The sequence below is a fragment of the Chelonia mydas genome, chromosome 22 (assembly GCF_015237465.2).
Source record: "Chelonia mydas isolate rCheMyd1 chromosome 22, rCheMyd1.pri.v2, whole genome shotgun sequence".
Taxonomy (NCBI): Eukaryota; Metazoa; Chordata; order Testudines; family Cheloniidae; genus Chelonia; species Chelonia mydas.
In genome coordinates, this window is record NC_051262.2 from 3465627 (window position 1) to 3484217 (window position 18591).

Genomic DNA, 18591 nt, shown 5'->3' on the forward strand with positions numbered 1-18591 from the left:
CCCTCCCTGCCCAATGTGGAAGCCATGAAAAGACTCCCTACCTTCCTACTGAAATAGAACAGAAAGGGGGCACTCCTAGATGCTGGGAGGTGGTGTTGTGGGAATGAGACCACCGGCTTGTCTGGATCCTTTGCTTTGTTAATAAGTTGAGATCCCTAGAAGGGGCAAACTTTTCTGAAATGAAATTCTGTTCAGAACACCCTGGGGCAGAGCCATTTGCTTTCTTTCAAATTGAGATTATACTTTATTTTGTAAAATTTACAAAAGTTTACACAGATCATGTTTATCTTCCCATCATTGTACATTTGACTGTGACTGGTCAGAAGCAAGTCGTCCTTGTTAATACAAATAACTATGTTACCATTAAAAGAAATAACTGTCCAACTAAGTCTGAATTTTAGGTACCAAGAAAGGGTAAGAGAAAGGGGCATTTCTTATTTCCATGGGGCCCTGCTACCCTCCAGCAAATTCCCAATATAAGCTGTTGTATATAATAGGTTTGACTTTACCTTCCAATGTAGGGAAAACTGCAAAACGCTGAACAAGGGGAAAAGATAGTTAAGAACAAGATAAATGGTACATAAAATGTTAATACAGTATCTATTCTGCTGCAGACCTCTTAGCCTGCAATGTGTAAAACTATAGGTGAACACACTAGAACTAGTGCTTTGGACCCCAACCACTTTACTTAATAAAAGGAAAGGCCAAAAGATATAATAAATTTAACAAAATTACATGACTAAGACCCACATTGTCTCTAAGCCTCTGCACCCATGTCATCAAATTTTAAATGAAGGGTAACAGACAAGTTATAGCTCAAATAGATTTAAAATCAGAAGATACAGCAATGCAGTACGGGGGCTGAAACAATTTTTTATTAGGTATAGGCTCTCCCCCCCCCCCACACCAACCCTAAGTCTGCATCAGTCAGTGGCTGCAACAACCTTGGGGCAGGACGCATACGCTCCGTAAATCAGTGGAACAGTCAGGTTGGCTCCCACAGAAGCACAAAGCATCCCAATGACAGGGTTTTCTGACTGAGCAGAAGAAAAAAAACCTCATGCCAGTAGCTAGCAATAGGAAGGCATGCCACCAGCTAACTTACTACAGTCAGGAACACTTTCATGATCACTATCCCAAATTCATCTGGACATGTATTTACTAAGTCTGTCCTCTGAGGAAATGTCCTGGTGTCAAGACAGATCCCTAAACAAATGGGTTTCCATCGCAAGTGACTCTCAGATACTGGCACCCACAAGTATTTGTTGATGCGGAATAAAAAAAATTAGATCAGTGTAGCAGCATCCAATTCACTCCACCTCCCAACGGCAGCTGGATCACGTGGCGGGAAGCCACACTTTCTGGGTGCTGACAATATCATTCAGTTTCCCCTTAATCTTCAGGAAGTGCCTCTTGAACTCCAACCCATCACCCTAGGTAATAAAAACAAAACTATTTTGGGGACTGCACGCATGTGCAAATAGACAGACAAGAAAGGAATGGGAACGCTGTAACGCCTGCCTATCTGAGGGACACTGGGACCTATTCTAGAGATTTTATTTTTTCCTTCACAAGTTTTGTATTCATTGTTTATAATTAGTTCTCAAGAAACGCTGCCACCTCCTCTATCGTTATATGCATGGTATTACTTTTATAACCTTTTACAAAAGTGTCTCTTCCATTTGCCCCTTTGAGACAGTAGTTGTGGATTTTCTCCACTTAGGGTGCAGCAGAAATTCCCCTGAACCCACGTTTAAGTCTTAAAAATATTTTAATTTTATTTATCTTTCAAGAAGGGAAATATATGACATGGCAAGAAGAGTCCCCATCTCTACTATTATGCTCTTAACAGCTTGGCCCGATCATGACCTAATCCATTTCAGAGACGTATTTTTCATGCACACATTTATTATAGACTCTCCCTCCAAATACATTGACAAGTGTTTTCTATAGAAACAAAACTATCAGGGATCTTTAACACAGCAAGCAAATCAACCTATTACTGTTAATTGTCACTGGCAGAGGCAGAAGCTGGAGTTCTCTGTCTCACCTGCAGCAGACTATTCTGCACCATCTGCCTAGATATGAAGAGCACCTTTAATATTAGGTTAGGCCCCTGTTTCACAGAATCACAGATGTGTAGAACTGGAACTACCTCAAGAGGTCATCTAGTCCAGTCCCCTGCGCTCAAGACAGAATGCTTAACCTTTTCCCAGAAAGCTATTATGATCCATCACATTCAGATCTCTCTTAGCTTGATACTGTGGGCCAAATTTATGGCAACCCCTGCATACTACGCTAGGGACAAGATACAGGGAATCCCATGCACACCAACAGCCATAATACAGTTGCAGTGTTGGCAGACAGTCCAGCTAGTGGCTGCCGAACTCCAAGAGAGGCTGTCTGAGTGTGGGCATGCTTTCTTCCCCACTACAGTAGGTATTGGCAGAGCTGAATGGGGAGATAGAATATGGCTAACTACACCTTTAAGGGCTTGATCCTGCTTCCACTGGAGTTCATAACTCTATTTTCCCCACTGATTTTCCACGAAAGCAGGATCAGGCTAGCCCAGCGTGCTCCCCCAGTGCCTAGAAGTCATTATGCTTTAGATAATTACAATTTCTTCTCCCATAGTATTTGGGCACTCCAGGAGCTTGCTCTCTCACTAGCTCTCCACACTTATTAACTGGAAGGAGGGATTTCCAGACAGTGAGAGTTAATAGCTTTTGCACTGCATGGGGCATTCAGTACCACAGCCCTTGTTTCAGGCACCAGTGAAAAAGTAACGTTTCCAGCTCCCATTTTGTAGGTTCTCTCTTCAGTTAGACACAATATGCCCATGCAAAAACCCCTTCTCCCCAGGCTTGTCATCTTAACCCACTTGCACATGTAGCTTTATCATATGGAAGCTGGTCCAGTTTGCTTCTAACACCCACCCCTCTCTCTAATGCTAAAGTCTGTTGGCTTATTTTGCATACCTTAGACAGGCGGAAATCCACCAAAATCTTGTCCTCCATTTCTACCAGGTTCACCTTGAAAATCAGTTTATTATTCCTTCTGTCAGTAGTTGATATGGTGACCTTGAAGGCAAATGGGAGAACATTTTTATGAGAAGGGCAGATTTCACATGCTCCTAGCACTATATTCACAGTATACTAGAAACTACACTAAGGGAGTCTGACTGACTAGAGATCTCATTTACAGGTCTTGTGTTGGTTCAGAAAATGCTACATCTGACTAAAAGATATTTTAATAGATTTGCCAAATGGAATCAGAAGCATTAATTTGTTTAATTCCATGGACTGTACCTGGTTTGTGCAGCTTTTCTTCCAGACATAGCCCATCTTCTCACAAACCTCCTTCAAACTATTATAGGAGCGGTCAGCATCCAGCTTTGTAAAGAAACGGGTCATCCTCTTCACCAAGCGTTGCCATGGGTTCTGCAGATTAGAGATGTGGATTCCACAGATAACCAACTACTTTTCGGGGCTGAACGTTTGGATACCACCTCCCCCCCACCCAATTTACTTGGCTTTAAAATTAGGATAATGTATCTGAATTGGTGCAAACTGCATCTTTTCAGTCTAGCAGCCAAAGAACAAATTGCCAAGCTGCTGTGAACAAAGATGAATGAATATAGCATTTCCAAATATTACCTGTGATGAGCCTGGGGTGCCAAGTAACTGACTGTTAACTAGCATGTGCTCAGGGCATGCTGGCTGGGAGAAGCTGATCCCTTGCACTAGTTTGTTGATATTGGTTGGACTGCTGTCCCACAAGGAAATGCCAGTGCGAGGTTCTGGCTGAGAAGTGGAGTAGCTCACTTTTTCCTCACTGAAACATGAAAACACAATTAGTTATGTTAATAATAAAGTGCATCATAGTAATGTTACATTTCTCTGCTGACTTTTACAGACTACACCACGGGTTCCCAAACTTTTTGCCTGAGTGACCACAATTTTGAGACTGTTTTCTGTGACCCCAGACAACAATATAGCAACCAAGGAATCCAAAGAATTTACACATTAAGTATCCTATTTAGTGCTCTCGTGTGATACATGGGCTTGCATGTTGTGACACCTCCTCAAAGTCTGGTGGCATGGTAGAAATTGCACATCTAATCTCTGACATGACACCAACAGTGGCTCAATATTGCAGAGACTTGATGGACACAAGTGTGCTGAATACAACTTCGCACTAATATGTGCTTGTGAATGGCACCATCAACTTCAAGGCAAGTGTTGAGAGTGCAGGATATTCATTCTGGACAATGAACCACAACTCTGGCAGGTTTCAGAGTAGCAGCCATGTTAGTCTGTATTCGCAAAAAGAAAAGAAGTACTTGTGGCACCTTAGAGACTAACAAATTTATCTGAGCATAAGCAAAGTTGAGCAAGAAGGTTCCTTGCAAGAATCGACTGCAGGAAATTTTGATGACCTGTTCGATTTCAGTTGCTGGCAAATCCATGGCATCAGGCTTGCACTGAAAGGGGTTTTGCACCCAATCATACTTTGTCATGTCCAAGTCAGGGAAAAAGGATGGAAACTATTCCTCCAGCCAACTAAGATGCTCAGCCATCACCTGCACTGGAGGCTGAATAGCTGGCCAGCCAGGAATTTGCAAAGCTTCAGAAAGGATTCATAGTTAGTCTTTTATAGATTATTCTTCCAGAAAACAATTTTCTTCATGAATGAATCCTGTGATTCAATCACTCAGCTGAAGAACATGGGTGTTCTTTCCTTGCAGATCTGTATTCAGTTCATTCAGATTCCCAAATATGTCTGTGACATAGGCAAGAAGGCACATCTTCCCTTTAGCCACAAAGGAAAAAAAACAATGAATTCACTTTTCGCAGACCATTACATAGGCGTGCAAATCATGCAACTCATCTCAGTTAACAGAATTGTTCTAGTACTTTTATTCTCAAGTGCCAACGAGCTTCAGTGTGGACCAACACATCATGATCAGATTTCTTCGCAGTTTTGCGAATAGATGTGCACAGAGAGGCTGGGTCTTGATGTAGATCACAATAGATGAGACCTGCTGCAAAATGTCACCTAGCTCTGGACACAGACCTTTAGATGCCAGCTGCTCTCTGTGAATCATGCAGTGAGTCCACACAGGAGACTGAGCAACTTCCTTTACATTGGTACACAGACCTGCTTTGTGGCCTGTCAGACAACGCTCCATCTGTGCAAAAACTCACCATTGTGATATCACAGTACATTTTGTCTTGCATGTAGCCACGTAGCACATTGAACATTCCTTGTGCTGTGTCGTGTCCGAGAGAAAGAACAGAACGTCTTCGAGAACCACAGCCTCCCATGTGTATTTCACAAAAGCCAAGACACGTGCATCACAACCTTCAGTGCTCTCATCAACTTGCAGAGCAAAAGCAGCTGTGTTTTTCAGACGCTCCACTAACATGTTTTCCTTATCTGCTGCTAATGCTTCAATCCTTTGCTTCACTATGTTGTTGGAGAGTGAGATGGCTTTGAGTTTGCCTCAGGCCATGTCTACACTTACAAGCTTACAGCAGCACAGTTGTACTACAGCTGTGTTGCTGTAAGATCGCTCCCGTAGCCATGTTATGCCGACAGGAGGGAACTCTACTGTCGACATAATAAAACTCGATCTATGAGCGGCAGTAGCTATGTTGGTGGGAGAGTGTCTCCTGCCCACAGCATTGTGCACACGAGCGCTTACGCCAGCAAAACTTATGTCGTTCAGGGCTGTGTTTTTTTCACACCCCTCAACACCAAAATTTTGCCAACATAAGTGCTAGTGAAGACATGGCCTCAGTTTCCCCACACATTATATTCACCATATTGACTGCAGCTGGCAAAATCAAAGTCTCTCCAATTGTGAGGTTTCCTGGCCTGTGCAGTGCGGTCACTAACTTCAAATGATGACTTTTGAGCTTGGTCAGATATGGGACTTGACTCCCCTGAATAGCAATGATTGATGTGAAAGTTCTTTTTTTCCAGCACTGGAAAAATGACCTTGGTTTTCCCTGTGTTCTTTGCAAAATGTTTCCAAGCATTGTTTAGGTTTATTAGGGATCATGCTTCCACTTAATAACACTGTGTGACATAGCAGACATTTAGCCTTTCTTCGTTCTTGACCAAAACACTGGTGAAGCCATGATCAAAGCAAACCTCATCATATTTGCAAGTACATTTCTTGAACTCTTGTTTTTCGTTCATTACTGCATCACTTGACTCACTGCTGGAGGTTGAAGCAGATGCTCTGTAAAAATGAGTCCACTGTGTCTTATCACAAATCAGAAAGAGGAAGTCACTGTTAAGCAAATGAGCCCAGGATGGAAGAAAGCCCTGTGTGGTGATAGTAGGGCAGCACAGAGACAGGGACTTACAATGAATCTTTACTGAGTGTCAACAGGGTACTCAAAAATGATATGGGCCCTTAAGGCGCTTATAAGCCATTGCAAATTCTCATCTCAGAAGAGGCTAGCACAGGATCCTACTAGCTCATGCAGAGAGGACGTTTTGTTGATAAGGCTGCTGCCCACAGATAAGGATCTTCTAGATTCAAGTCCCTCAGCTGGATGCTTGCACAGCTGGATGGTGCAAATGGCCAAACTGCCATCCGCATGGCCAATGTGTCCGGGCCTGCTCCACAAATGTCGTTTTGATCTACAAAATGGTGGCCTCCACACAACATGACCTCATACACACCATACTGGCACCGTCTGGATACATCTGTGGTCAGACGGCATAATCTCACAGGCTCTATCTGGCCTGTGGGACCCACGACCCCATCTGCTGATAGCCCACAGTTCGGGAACTGCTGGACTACATACACATATATATTTAAAACAACAGTAATTTGCGTTATAGAACTTATATTAAAAGACCAACTTTACAAGGTTTAGCCACCTCCACAGTCTTAATGGGTGTGGACAGATCTGAATACGGAGTATGTTTGCGCTAATTCATGGAACATTCATCGGGTGGAAACTATTAAGGATCCCCCTCCCCATGATGTTTTAATCTACTCTAGGAATTTGGGGGAAGTTCTATGTGCTGTGGTATACGGGAGATTAGACAAAGGCCCTTCTGGCGTTTGAATCTATGAATACAGAGTATGGGAGAAGAGCTGTCAGATTACAACCCTGTTTTCACATAAGAGGGAAATTTGGATAAAATACAACAGGAAGGGTGTAATTCTGAAGCCAGCTTAACTAAGCTATAGGTTTTCAAGTAAAGGCTTTCAAGTAAAGAAGTGTGTGGGGTTAGAAAGTGAGGCTATAATCATCTTTTAAGGTATGGCGGGGAGGGAACCCTGAATCACATGTAGCAGAGAAGAATGTAATTATGCATATCCCCATCTGAATAGCACTGTGGTGTAAAAAACAGGCATCTAGAAACAAAAGGTGATATCAGGCTGGAGTCCGTTGTGTATTAGACACTGAAAACAACAAAAAACACAAGCATATAGCATTCTGACCTGTGTGCACTTTTCATCGGCGAAAAGTCCATATCAGACCGAATGTGCTTAGAAAAGCCACCTGGTGAGTCTGAAAGGCCCCCTGAGGAGACACGAGCCCGCTTTACACCTAAAAGAAGAAGATATATCACACAATCAGGGGTCAGAAAAGTCATCCTAAGGGTCACCAGGGGTTTAAAGCATTTGGAATTAGGCTGAGCTCCCCCATTAAAAATACATAGCTCTTGCATAGGTTGGTCTTTGAATTGTCACACAGATCACTGTCTTTGTTTATTTTTTCCATTTGTGTTCCAGTACCTGCAATGTTTGAAACTATGATGGCAAACATCACTGAACAGCAATCTCAATAGCTGAATAACTAGCATAGCCACAAGGGTAAAAATCCTTAATACATTATCATTTTCAAAAACATCAGTTAAGGGGCAGAAAAATCCTGCCCCTATAGGAATACCGTGAGAAAAAATGAGAAATTATAACTATTTTTTTCATCCAAAACAGTAACATCTCACTAGAAAAGACAGGAACTATAATGCCTTAAGCCTATGCTGATTGTGCTGATCCTTCTTTCTTTATGGTTGTGTCCACAGGGAAAAAATTGCTTTGCAAATTCCCAAGATCTCATCCTGAAGACAACCGTTCCCCCACTCTTCGTTAAGAGCAGACCCCTTCCATGGGTGCTGATAGCACTCAGCACCGTCTCCTATGATATTGTGTGACAACCAGTATAAGAGCATCATGAGACAGAGCTAACATGCCCACATATGTAAGTCTCCCAGGCCAGATGACGACATTTTAGCACTTATATGAGAAGACCCAAGGTTAATGAGGTAACAAAAATATCACACTTGATATCAAACATACATATGAAAGTCTTAAAACCAATACCCTGCAGTGTACTTCACTTTTTGATACTTCCCTGCTCTGTGAGTGAAGTTGGGAAGGAGACACATATCCAGAGGATGAATTAAGGTAGTCTGCACACTTCAACTGTGAATTTCCAGGATTTAAGTTGTTTGAGTTTCTTGTAAGTCTAACCTTAACTCTGAATTTCTTGCCTTTAGAGTAGTTTCTGCTAACTATAGCGTTCCAAGGATTTTACCCCAACATATGCTCTCAACCTTTACTTCAGCTATTTGTCTATGTTGTACAAAGCACTTAACGGCATTTACCTTTTTTCATAGGTTTGTTGTACCCATCGTCCTTTTTAATGTCTGCAATGGAACCTTGCCGTGGGGCTCTCAGTTAGTATTTTGTGGAGCAAAGCTTAGAGAGAAACATTACATTCATAGAAGAAACAACAATGAATTAACTGCCATATATCGTGATTCCTAGATCTCTATATATCATGTTTTCCACAGGTCATTACATTTCAAAATGATACTTCAATTCCATCCCCAAATCCTAGAGTTTATCAATCCCAACCAGATCAAATCAACATTTTGATCACTCATAAATTAACACCAAGTTAAGGAAAACTCATAGCTGGGAGGCCTAAAATAAGACCCAAGTTTTGTATAGATTTGTGACTGTGTACCAAAGTCCACCGTGTTCCACATGGGCTGCAGCCAGTGTACAGAGCCTTTGAAATAAGAAACTTGCTATAGCTGATCTCAGATCCACCTTCGTGAAGGCTTTCTAGCAGATTTCTATAGGCCTGTTTACTTACAAGAATCATCTTGGGCAAGAACAGCGTAGGAGAGTACACCAAACAAATCTAGTACCCTGGGTTTTAGGTCACTCAGCAAAGAGAGAAATATTAGCAACACTTCAGCCCTCAGACTTTCCAGGGTCAGGAAGAAATGTAGTGACCAAAGAGCCCGGGGTGGGGGTTAAATTTAATCGGCTCAGACCTACCAAGTGTCCTTAAGCTCATTACTCAAAAATAATAAAACATAGCCTAGTTGTACACATCTTCATCAACAGGACTTCTGCCCGTTCCCTTGGGAAATAATTTCCCATCTAACAGATCTCAGGCCCCAATTCTTTACTAGCTTGTGAAGTCATTACAGCTGTGCAAAGTAGGAGTGAAATAGTACCAGATCAGAATGACAGATCTTTGCATGTGCTTTGCACAGCTAAGTGACTGCACAAGCAATGAGGAGGCAGGCCCCATATCTTTAGAAGTCTGTCTGAATAGTCTCTTCCTGTTGCCATCGCTGCTATGTCAACCAGATGTCTCCCACCAGTCTTGCTTAAGAACACCCACCTTCCCCCCACCCCCATTTTCAGGTAGCTCCCTAAAGGTATTTTACAAGTGACAGATCATGTGACATCGTGAGTCCATGGTAGAATCCAGCCTTTAGACAGTTTGATCTTTGAACACAGACATGCATAACTCCAGCACTTTATTCCCCTAGACACATCACTGTCCTACTCATATACATAAAAATCAGCCAGCCATTCCACTGACAACTCTACCTAATGGCTGCAGAATCAATCTTCTTCCAAGGTGGAAGGTATGTTTTCTTTTCCTTCCAGTCACAGTATTCCTGACAACTGTCGCTAGGCTGGTCCCATGGCAATTCTGCAAGTAAAAAGCCAGCTACCAAATCATTTTTATGCCTCTGAACACAAGTTTAAGGATTAAAAATTTAGGATGGCTGAGGAAAGAGTGAAAGACATGTAAAGAGCACTGCCATGAAACTAAATGGATTTCAATGTGTAGAAAAGGGGAAAAAAATGGTCCTTCCTGATTGTGGTTACAAGTTATAGAAGTGCCAGGTTAAATCTAAAAGTCATCGCATTGCTCCAAACTAGTTACATATGTAATGACATCATCTGTTCAGAAAATATCCTGACCTCATAAACTGGTGAGTCAGTGGCTCTACAGTGAACAGAGAACCTCTGAACACCACCAAACCTTGGTAAATTCTTCTCTAACAGCAAGGTTAGTGAGGAGGTACACTTGGCTAACAGCACTAATCCTGTACAACGTGCATTAGCAAAGCATGGCAAGGTTCTGGCTAATGCCTTCAGAAGGATCACTACAACACTGACTGTCTCCTTGCAGTGGTGAGAGGAGCTCCCTGCTCAACATCATGACTGGATATTTCTACATCCCTTGTCAAAAAAGCGGTTTAATAAACCGTATTTGCTTTGAACTATATATAATGATCAGTGGGTCAGGGAAGCATCCAGTGTGGAGAGAGCACCCCGGCATTGGGGCACCCTAGCCCCTGCCCTAAGTGACCACGACAAGGTTGGGAGCCAAGCCCCCCAGAAATCCTGGACCCAGCCTTATCGGGGTTACAAGGACTCTGCCACACAGGAAAATGGAAGGAGAGCCCTTGAGGTCAGGCAGGCCTCTGGGTAAAGGAAGCGGGAATGAGGACTCAGATCCTTTTGCTAGCCCATTTCACCAGGGTAATTTATAAGCCAGAAAAGTTCTCCACAATAGAGGGACCATTCCCTCCCTTACATATACCAGCGGTTCTCAATCTGCTGCCTGCTTGCAGCCCAATCAGCACACAACTGCAGCCCATGTGACATCCTCAGGGCTATACAGGTACTATATATATTGTGTGGATGCAGCTCATATAATACATATATAATAAAAGAGAGCTACATATGCAGCCCACAGTGGTAAATACTAAATGCCATATACTAGAGCTGCCACAGAACAAGACGGTCCATGGCAGATGACCCCTCTGAGAATCTATAAAAAAGCTGACCACAATATGAAAGTTTGAGAAAATATTTAAAATACACCATTTACTTTCCCCACCAAGACCACCTCCATGATTTGGGATCAACTCTTTAAATCTAGGTAGGTTATGAGCATTTGTACTGCAATTCTAAATCACTGTGAAGCTGCAGTAAATATCCATGTTATAAAATAGTGAGAAGAAATTGACCAACTCCTACCTCCTGCCAACATAGCAGTAAGTACTATCCCACATGACCAAACGTTCAACTGGCCTCTGCATGGAATTCTTTTCTCTTTAACAGTTCTGGGGCAACATATGGGAGAGTGCCACACATCTTGTTTAACAGTCGCTCACGACCATTGTGTTTAAATACAGTCGCTAAACCAAAGTCAGAGATTTTGAGATTATCTAAGCAAACAAAAGAAAAAAGTCATTAAGTATATTGTGTAACAAGATATTTTCATCTTCTCGGCTAGAAGACTATTATATTACATTAAAGCTAGATAAAACCAGAGATAAGCACATTTACACTCAAAGGTCCCCTTTACATTGCCAGTGCAGCATAAAGGGGCCTTAATAAAAGTGAAAATCAGGCCCCTATGACTTTTCTCTCATTTCTGATCATAGGCATTTATACAATTGATATGAAGTTTGAACCTGACTTTGATTCAAGGAGCACATGAGTTTGATTCAAAGAGAGATTCAGGGTACAGAAAAACCTCTAAGACAGTTTGTGAAGAGATATTCTCTCCTTTAAGAACAGTCATGTTAGAAACCATTTAAAAAATACATTTTTATTACTAACACTGCCTTTGATTATTAAACTGAAAGTTTTAAAAATCTAGATTACTTTTCACCATATCCCGATTATTTAGTGTTTGGTTTTCCTCACAGCTTTAACAAAAACACATCAATCCATTTCACTAGTCTGTTTCAGATCTCATGCACTAGTACCATGCTGTAATATTTTGGTTCTGAACACCGTTTTACAAAAGTTCAAATAAAAGTTTGTTCAGCAGTCATGGAAACATTTGTATTGGTCTTTAAATTTTGTAAGAACAAGCTTTAACAAAACTTAAGTTTTATTCAAGTGTGTTCCTTTAAAGGCCACTGTGCAGAGACCCAGAATAACTTGCTCTAGAATACACTGATTAGTCTATTTATACAGGATAAGGGAATGAATGCAAGCCCTGACAGCACAAATCTGCTTACTGCATTTGGTTATTCTTAATGTAGCAGGATGCCACAGAAGCTCCAGGAGTATTTTCAGACTCACTGAGTGATAGTGTTTCTTTTCTCCCCTACATTCTCAATGACCAAGAATTTAAGAGAATATGAAGTCAAAGGTTTTTATACTTACCTCTTTCATCTAGCAGTAGATTCTCAGGCTTAATATCCCTGTGAGTTATTCCTATACTGTGAAGATATACCTGAACAAATAAATAAAAGGCTTTAATACCGTTCTGTTTAATTAACTGGAAAAAAAGGAGCTTGAAATAAATGCATAAAGTACAACACGTACCACGCCAGCCATAAGCTGATGGAAAAACTTCTGTGCATCTGGTTCAGGCATTCCTATATCAGGCTCTGTAAAAAGTAATTCAGCATCTACATACCAAAACACTTTTCTTCCATCATAAATAAACTATGGAACGGAGACTCTACACTATGTTTTTTGTAACTATTTTACAAAGTTTCCTGGATACTCTGCACAACACTTATTTTTCACTGCCTTTGAAACAGTAACTACAGGCAATGCAAAAGTGTCATGAAAGGTTATTGAGTACACTGCAGAGTCTGCATCTATTTAATCTAAACTGAGATGCTACTTTTTTTTGTATCTTCCCAAAGCACCATGGGGGAAAATGCTAAAGGTTCTCTTTAAATCTTATACCATCAAAACACTAGGGCCCAGATCCTGGAAACTGCTCTACACCAACAGACCCCTTGTGCCCATATGTAAGTCCCACTGTAGTCTATTTTCCACTTTCTAGGGGCAAATTCGTTGCCCTCAAAACTCCAGTCTAGAGCCCTGGGTGGGACTAGTGTAAAGCCCTGCAGCGGGACCAGGATCCCGCAGGTCCCACAAGACCCGCTGTCATAATAGCAAGAGTGGTTGGGAGCGAGATTAAGAATAGTTCCAACAGGGCTCTACTCCAGTCCTCTTCAGTAATGCCAACAGCTTCTCCACTTAAAAGCTAATAAAATGAGGCTAGTTTAATATTAAGATGCACACTGAAAAAGAACCAGGAGTTTATGATGTTAGAAGAAAGGCTTCTCTACATAAAAACTGAAAATTCCTGTATATTATTGCAGATCGTTACTACTGCACAATATGTACCGTTTAAAACTTGTATCAGAACGTTCCTTGCACAGCTCTACTTCAGAAGCAGTTTCACATTCCAATGGCAGAAAAAAAACAGATTAAAGAAAAATGGCAGATATATCTTACGTACCAAACTGCTTTTGTGGTTGGAAATACTGATTAAAACTTCCAAGAGACAGATATCTACCTTATGGCCCAAACATTTTGTTTTAAAAAGCTTCAAAAGGATTTTTGTTGCATAGATTAATCTATTTGATCTGTGCAATTTGAGTCTCCAATACTCCAGCTTTCCTTCTCTACTTGATAAACATTCTCTAAATCACACTTAAAACAGCACATAATCTCTGAAGTTAAATGATTCTGAAATATAATATCTTCCCAATTACATTAAATCCAGAAGACATTGGTTAAAAGATTTATTACCCTTTGCGATTAAAAACTGTGTCACATGACTTGTAGGCAAGCGGTTTTTACAAAATCAAATGCAAAGAAAAAATTTTAAGGATTTTGTGCCTTTCACTGCTCCGTTATGATGTATAAAGATTACATCAAAATACTCTCTTTTAAAAAGTGTTATCTATATTAGAAATATCCTGGTCTGACTATCCTCATTTTTCTGGAGGACTTTGGCAAGATGAAAGAGCCTGAACACCAGACCAGGGCTTGTAAAGTTTGCCCAACACATGCTAGCCCAAGGTCTAAGCCTACCAGCCTCGGTGAACAATAGCTGTGCTGCCACTTCCCCTGCCATTTTAAGGAATAAAACTGTTGTGTACTATGATATTTAATAGCTTTTAAAAATAAAGTAACTCCCTAGATCTTTTGCATTTATTATACCTTCTTTAATTCCTGACTTCATTCCATTTTCTCTCTTTTCCTATAAGACGTCTGTTCTTACACTGTCCTCAGGGTAAGTTTCATCTAAGTGCCACAGAATCAAGTCTTCTAGCCACAGCCGTATAAGAAAGCTGGAGGATCCCAGTGTGCAAGGGCACACAAGTGAGAAACCAGCCCCCACTGGCACACTTCCACTTCCCCAACTTCCTTGCTGACATGAGGAGTGGCTGCCAACACTTCTCATGTTTATGATGCTTTTGTGTTCTCCTTAGCTATACCAATATTTGTTACCTACATACTGCTCAGAGTTTTGCCAACCAGCAGCAGAGTGAAACTGACCTTTCTTTTCAGCTTCGCAGCTGCACCCTAGGGTATGAATAGCAGCAGTTAAAAATGACAAAACTAGTCAGTTTTTACTCTGCTTCAGCTTGATAAACCTGCAAACAGCAGCAGAGGCAGCAGTGCTCTGACTACAGACTTTGAAAAATACCACTGCCTCAGTCCCCAAGGCTCATGTTCAGAAAATGAGTTTTGTAGCCATGAGAGTTAGATTTTTATATATTTTTTTTTAAATGAAAGCTTAGAGTCCGCAGAAATTGAAAGCATTGGCCTGGGAAAACTTCCTTCCTTGGATTTCTCAAGCTCCTCACAGCAAATTATTTTATTTGTTTAAATTAAATTATCCTTACTTGTGAAAAACGATGGCTGTCAATAGTCTTGTAACAGAAGTTCTACCAGGATTATGCTATCAATAGTGAGCATAAAGACAGTCATGAGCAGAAACTCCTGCAGATTTCAATGGCTACCTTCTCAGGGTGCATGCATCTCCCATTAGCACTAAATAGAACTGTACACTGGAAGGGGAATATATTACATATTGATTTTCAATCTGCTAACCACTGGAATGCAAGTCTGTAAGCATTAAATTTTCCAGCCCATTTATCATGTTTGCTCTCGAACCAGTCTTTCCCCTTAACTTTTATTTAACCTATAGCATTAAATATGTAGAATTTCTGAATTGTTAGGACCATGCAAAGTGAAGCAAAGCGGTATAGTGAGCTAAGCAAAGGTTTGAAACATGGGAACTCTACTTCTAGCCATAGCTTAATCACTGACTCACAATGTGTAGAAGGACAGCCACCCGCAAAGCCAGCCTCTCCTAGACACTTTCCCTCTAAGATCAGTGGCACTGGAAGAGTAGAGTAAGGAATCCCTCCGGTCTTATAAGACAACTATGATGTTCTAATGAGTCTGTGCAACCACCACTGGAGTTGCCCTCAGACCCTCCGCTGTCCCAAGAATTCCGTACCTATTCGGTCAAAGAGCTCTCCCCCGCTGCAGTACTCGAGGAAGAGGTACTGAATACTGCCTTCTCTACGATGTCCATAGAACTTCACAATGTTCTCATGATTTAACATCTTATTAATGCAGATCTCTTTTTTTATGTTCTCTGGACAGTCCACAGCACGTTTCATGTCAACTATTTTTACTGCAACAGCTTCTTCTGTGCGTCTGTTCACAGCAAGCTGAACTCTGAAGAGAAGGAGGGGAAAAGCAAGGTAACAAGGGATGAAGCAGGTAGTGCACTATGAACCTTGGAATGCACAGCTAGTTTGCATGTTTAACACTATGATCCATATACTCAATGGAAGTTAGGCACCCAATTCCCACTTAAACCAATGGGAGTTAGGCACCTAACATCTTTAAGGACCAGGGCTTGAGACACTATGGTGATGGGTGCTAGAGAGAAATCCCCAATATAGATATGTAGTGGTCTAGCCTGAAGCTTAGGATGCCCCATCCTTTATTTACATAAGAGTTTCACCCTACCCCCTGTCAAAGCATAGGGAGCGTGGGCAGCTCTATCGATCAGGTGTTAGTGTGAGGTCCACCCCCAGTCTGAATTTACATACCCCCATCTCGATATGTTGTTTAAAAATAGCCTGACAGATGAAAAGTGCCAAAAACCAGGCTCAACAGACCCACATGTCCATGTTCCAAAACAATTAATTACATGCCTGGACACATAGAAGGCTTACAGCTGTTCAAGTTGTAAAAATTCTGATAAGCATTTGAAATTTGTGGTCTCCATAAATTATATGGAGGAAATTCCAGCTCTGGTGTAAATGGATGCAGCTATACGGAGTTCAATAGAGTTGCATTTGCTTACATCTATGAGTTTCACCAAAGTGTCATGCCTGAGCTTTAAAAATATCCACATAAAGCTAGTTTTGAAATTGTCAATGATCACAAAAGTCATAATATTTAAATTAATTCTGACATTTGTTTAAGAAGTTGCAGCATATCCCTAATTACGACTTATATAAAAGGAAGAGAAAACAAGATTAGTAGTGACATAAATTAACTCAGGTTGCATCATAAACGTATTGTATGCCACAGTACATGGTGGATACAACATACAGTACATACATAGAATATAATGGTAATATCAGAATATAATACAGTGTGTCACAAGATGTCTTGGGAGTTAAGTTGAAGGAGAACGTATCCTTACCATCAGAACATGTCCTAACAGAGTAACACCACCACCAAACTGCTACAATATTAAACAGTCAAAGCACTTCACAACCAAAAAAAAGGCAGATTAAGTGACTTGCCCAGAGCTAGAAAGGGGCTCCCAGTCCTTTGGTTAAACCACCTCTCTGTACAGGGAAGCACAAGTTGACATGATGTGATGGACCTGACGTGAAAGACAACTGTGGGTTACCACTGTTGACAGCAAAATAGTTTGGAAAGTCAGTTCTACCTCCAAGACTCCTAACAGGGACAGGACCCTGGATATTACTCGGAAAAGTCCTGAAGACTGGTTGTAATTTCTGGCAGATGCTACCTATAAAGGTCTGCACAACCCTTGCAGCTCAGTCATTTTTTCCCTTCTGACAGTTATATGTTAAATCTGGACATCAAGTTAACGTCAGATAAAAATGTCAACTCTCACTTACGCTGAAACCTGGCACTGCTGTGCCAGCAACACCGGCTTCAGCAAGCATCTGCCTTCCGCAGCCTTGCAGGCCCTTATTGATCAGAAGTGGCCCTGGGGCTAACACAGGGGTGGAGAAGGCAACTATACCCCCCCTTCAGATGTACATATCGGAGTGACAAGTGGGGGGGGGGGGTTGAGGCGATGTGGGTGATGGGGTGAGATGATGGGGTGAGACGATGGGGCTGTGGCGATGAGGTGGGGGCGACGAGGGCCAGGCGATGCGGGCCAGGCGATGGGGTTGATGGGGTAGAGCAAGGGGGGTGAGGGTGATGGGGGTCAGGCGAGGGGGGCCAGGCGAGGGGGGTCGGGGTGATGGGGGCAGGGAAATGAGGGCAATGGGGTGAGGCGATGGGGGTGATGGGGTCAGGTGATGGGGGCGGGGCAATGGGGGTGATGGGGGCGGGGGCCAGGTGATGGGGGCGGAGCAATAGGGGCAATGGGGTGAGGCGATGGAGGCGGGGCAATGGGGGCAATGGGGTGAGGTGAGGGGGGTCAGGCGATGGGGGCCAGGTGATGGGGTTGATGGGGTAGAGCGAGGGGGGTGAGGGTGATGGGGATCAGGCGAGGGGGGCCAGGCGAGGGGGGTCGGGGTGATGGGGGTCAGGGGGCAAGGCGAGGGGGGCAGGGAAATGAGGGCAATGGGGTGAGGCGATGGGGGTGATGGGGTCAGGTGATGGGGGCGGGGCAATGGGGGTGATGAGGGCGGGGCAATAGGGGCAATGGGGTGAGGTGAGGGGGGTCAGGCAATGGGGGTGATGGAGGCAATGGGGTGAGGCGATGGGGGTGATGGGGGCCAGGCGATGGAGGCGGGGCAATGGGGGCAATGGGGTGAGGTGAGGGGGGTCAGGCAATGGGGGCAATGGGGCGACGGGGCGGGGCCATGTCTTTCATTGGACCAGCTGCTGCCGGGGCGCGCCCGGCTCTGGGGCAGCTTTTCCGGCCAGGCCGGCTGCCGAGCGGCGGCGGTGCAGGGCCGGCCACGCCCCCGCGGGGCCCCTCGGCCTCCGCCCGCCGGGGCGAGCCCAGGCTCGCGGCGGGGCGCCCAAGCCCCGCCGTACTCACTCTCCGTAGGCGCCCTCGCCCAGGGTCTGCACCAGGTCCCAGTCCTCCACGAAGGGCACGGCCATGGCGGTCCGCGGGCCCTGCAGCCGGGAGAGAGCGGGGTCTGCGGGGGAGCCGCCAGGCCCAGGGCTCGGCAGCGGGCCGGGCGGGGGGGACGTGACGCGACCCGGCCCGAGCCGCTCACCTGCTGCCGGCCCCGCGCCTCAGCCGCCGCGACTTTCCCGCCCAGCGCCGCGCCCCGCCC

General features: G+C 43.4%; 1 protein-coding gene across 1 annotated transcript; it reads right to left on the reverse strand.

The window, feature by feature from the left end:
- Positions 1–215: 215 nt before the first annotated feature.
- CHEK1 (checkpoint kinase 1) lies at positions 216–18576 on the reverse strand. The gene is given in 14 exon segments (XM_037882448.2): positions 216–1433; positions 2979–3080; positions 3309–3440; positions 3657–3834; positions 7472–7580; positions 8641–8693; positions 8695–8734; positions 9882–9995; positions 11336–11387; positions 11390–11526; positions 12479–12548; positions 12641–12705; positions 15591–15814; positions 18348–18576. Coding segments are annotated over 14 exon segments (1437 nt in total). The 5' UTR covers positions 18413–18576; the 3' UTR covers positions 216–1337.
- Between the last annotated feature and the right edge of the window lie 15 nt (positions 18577–18591).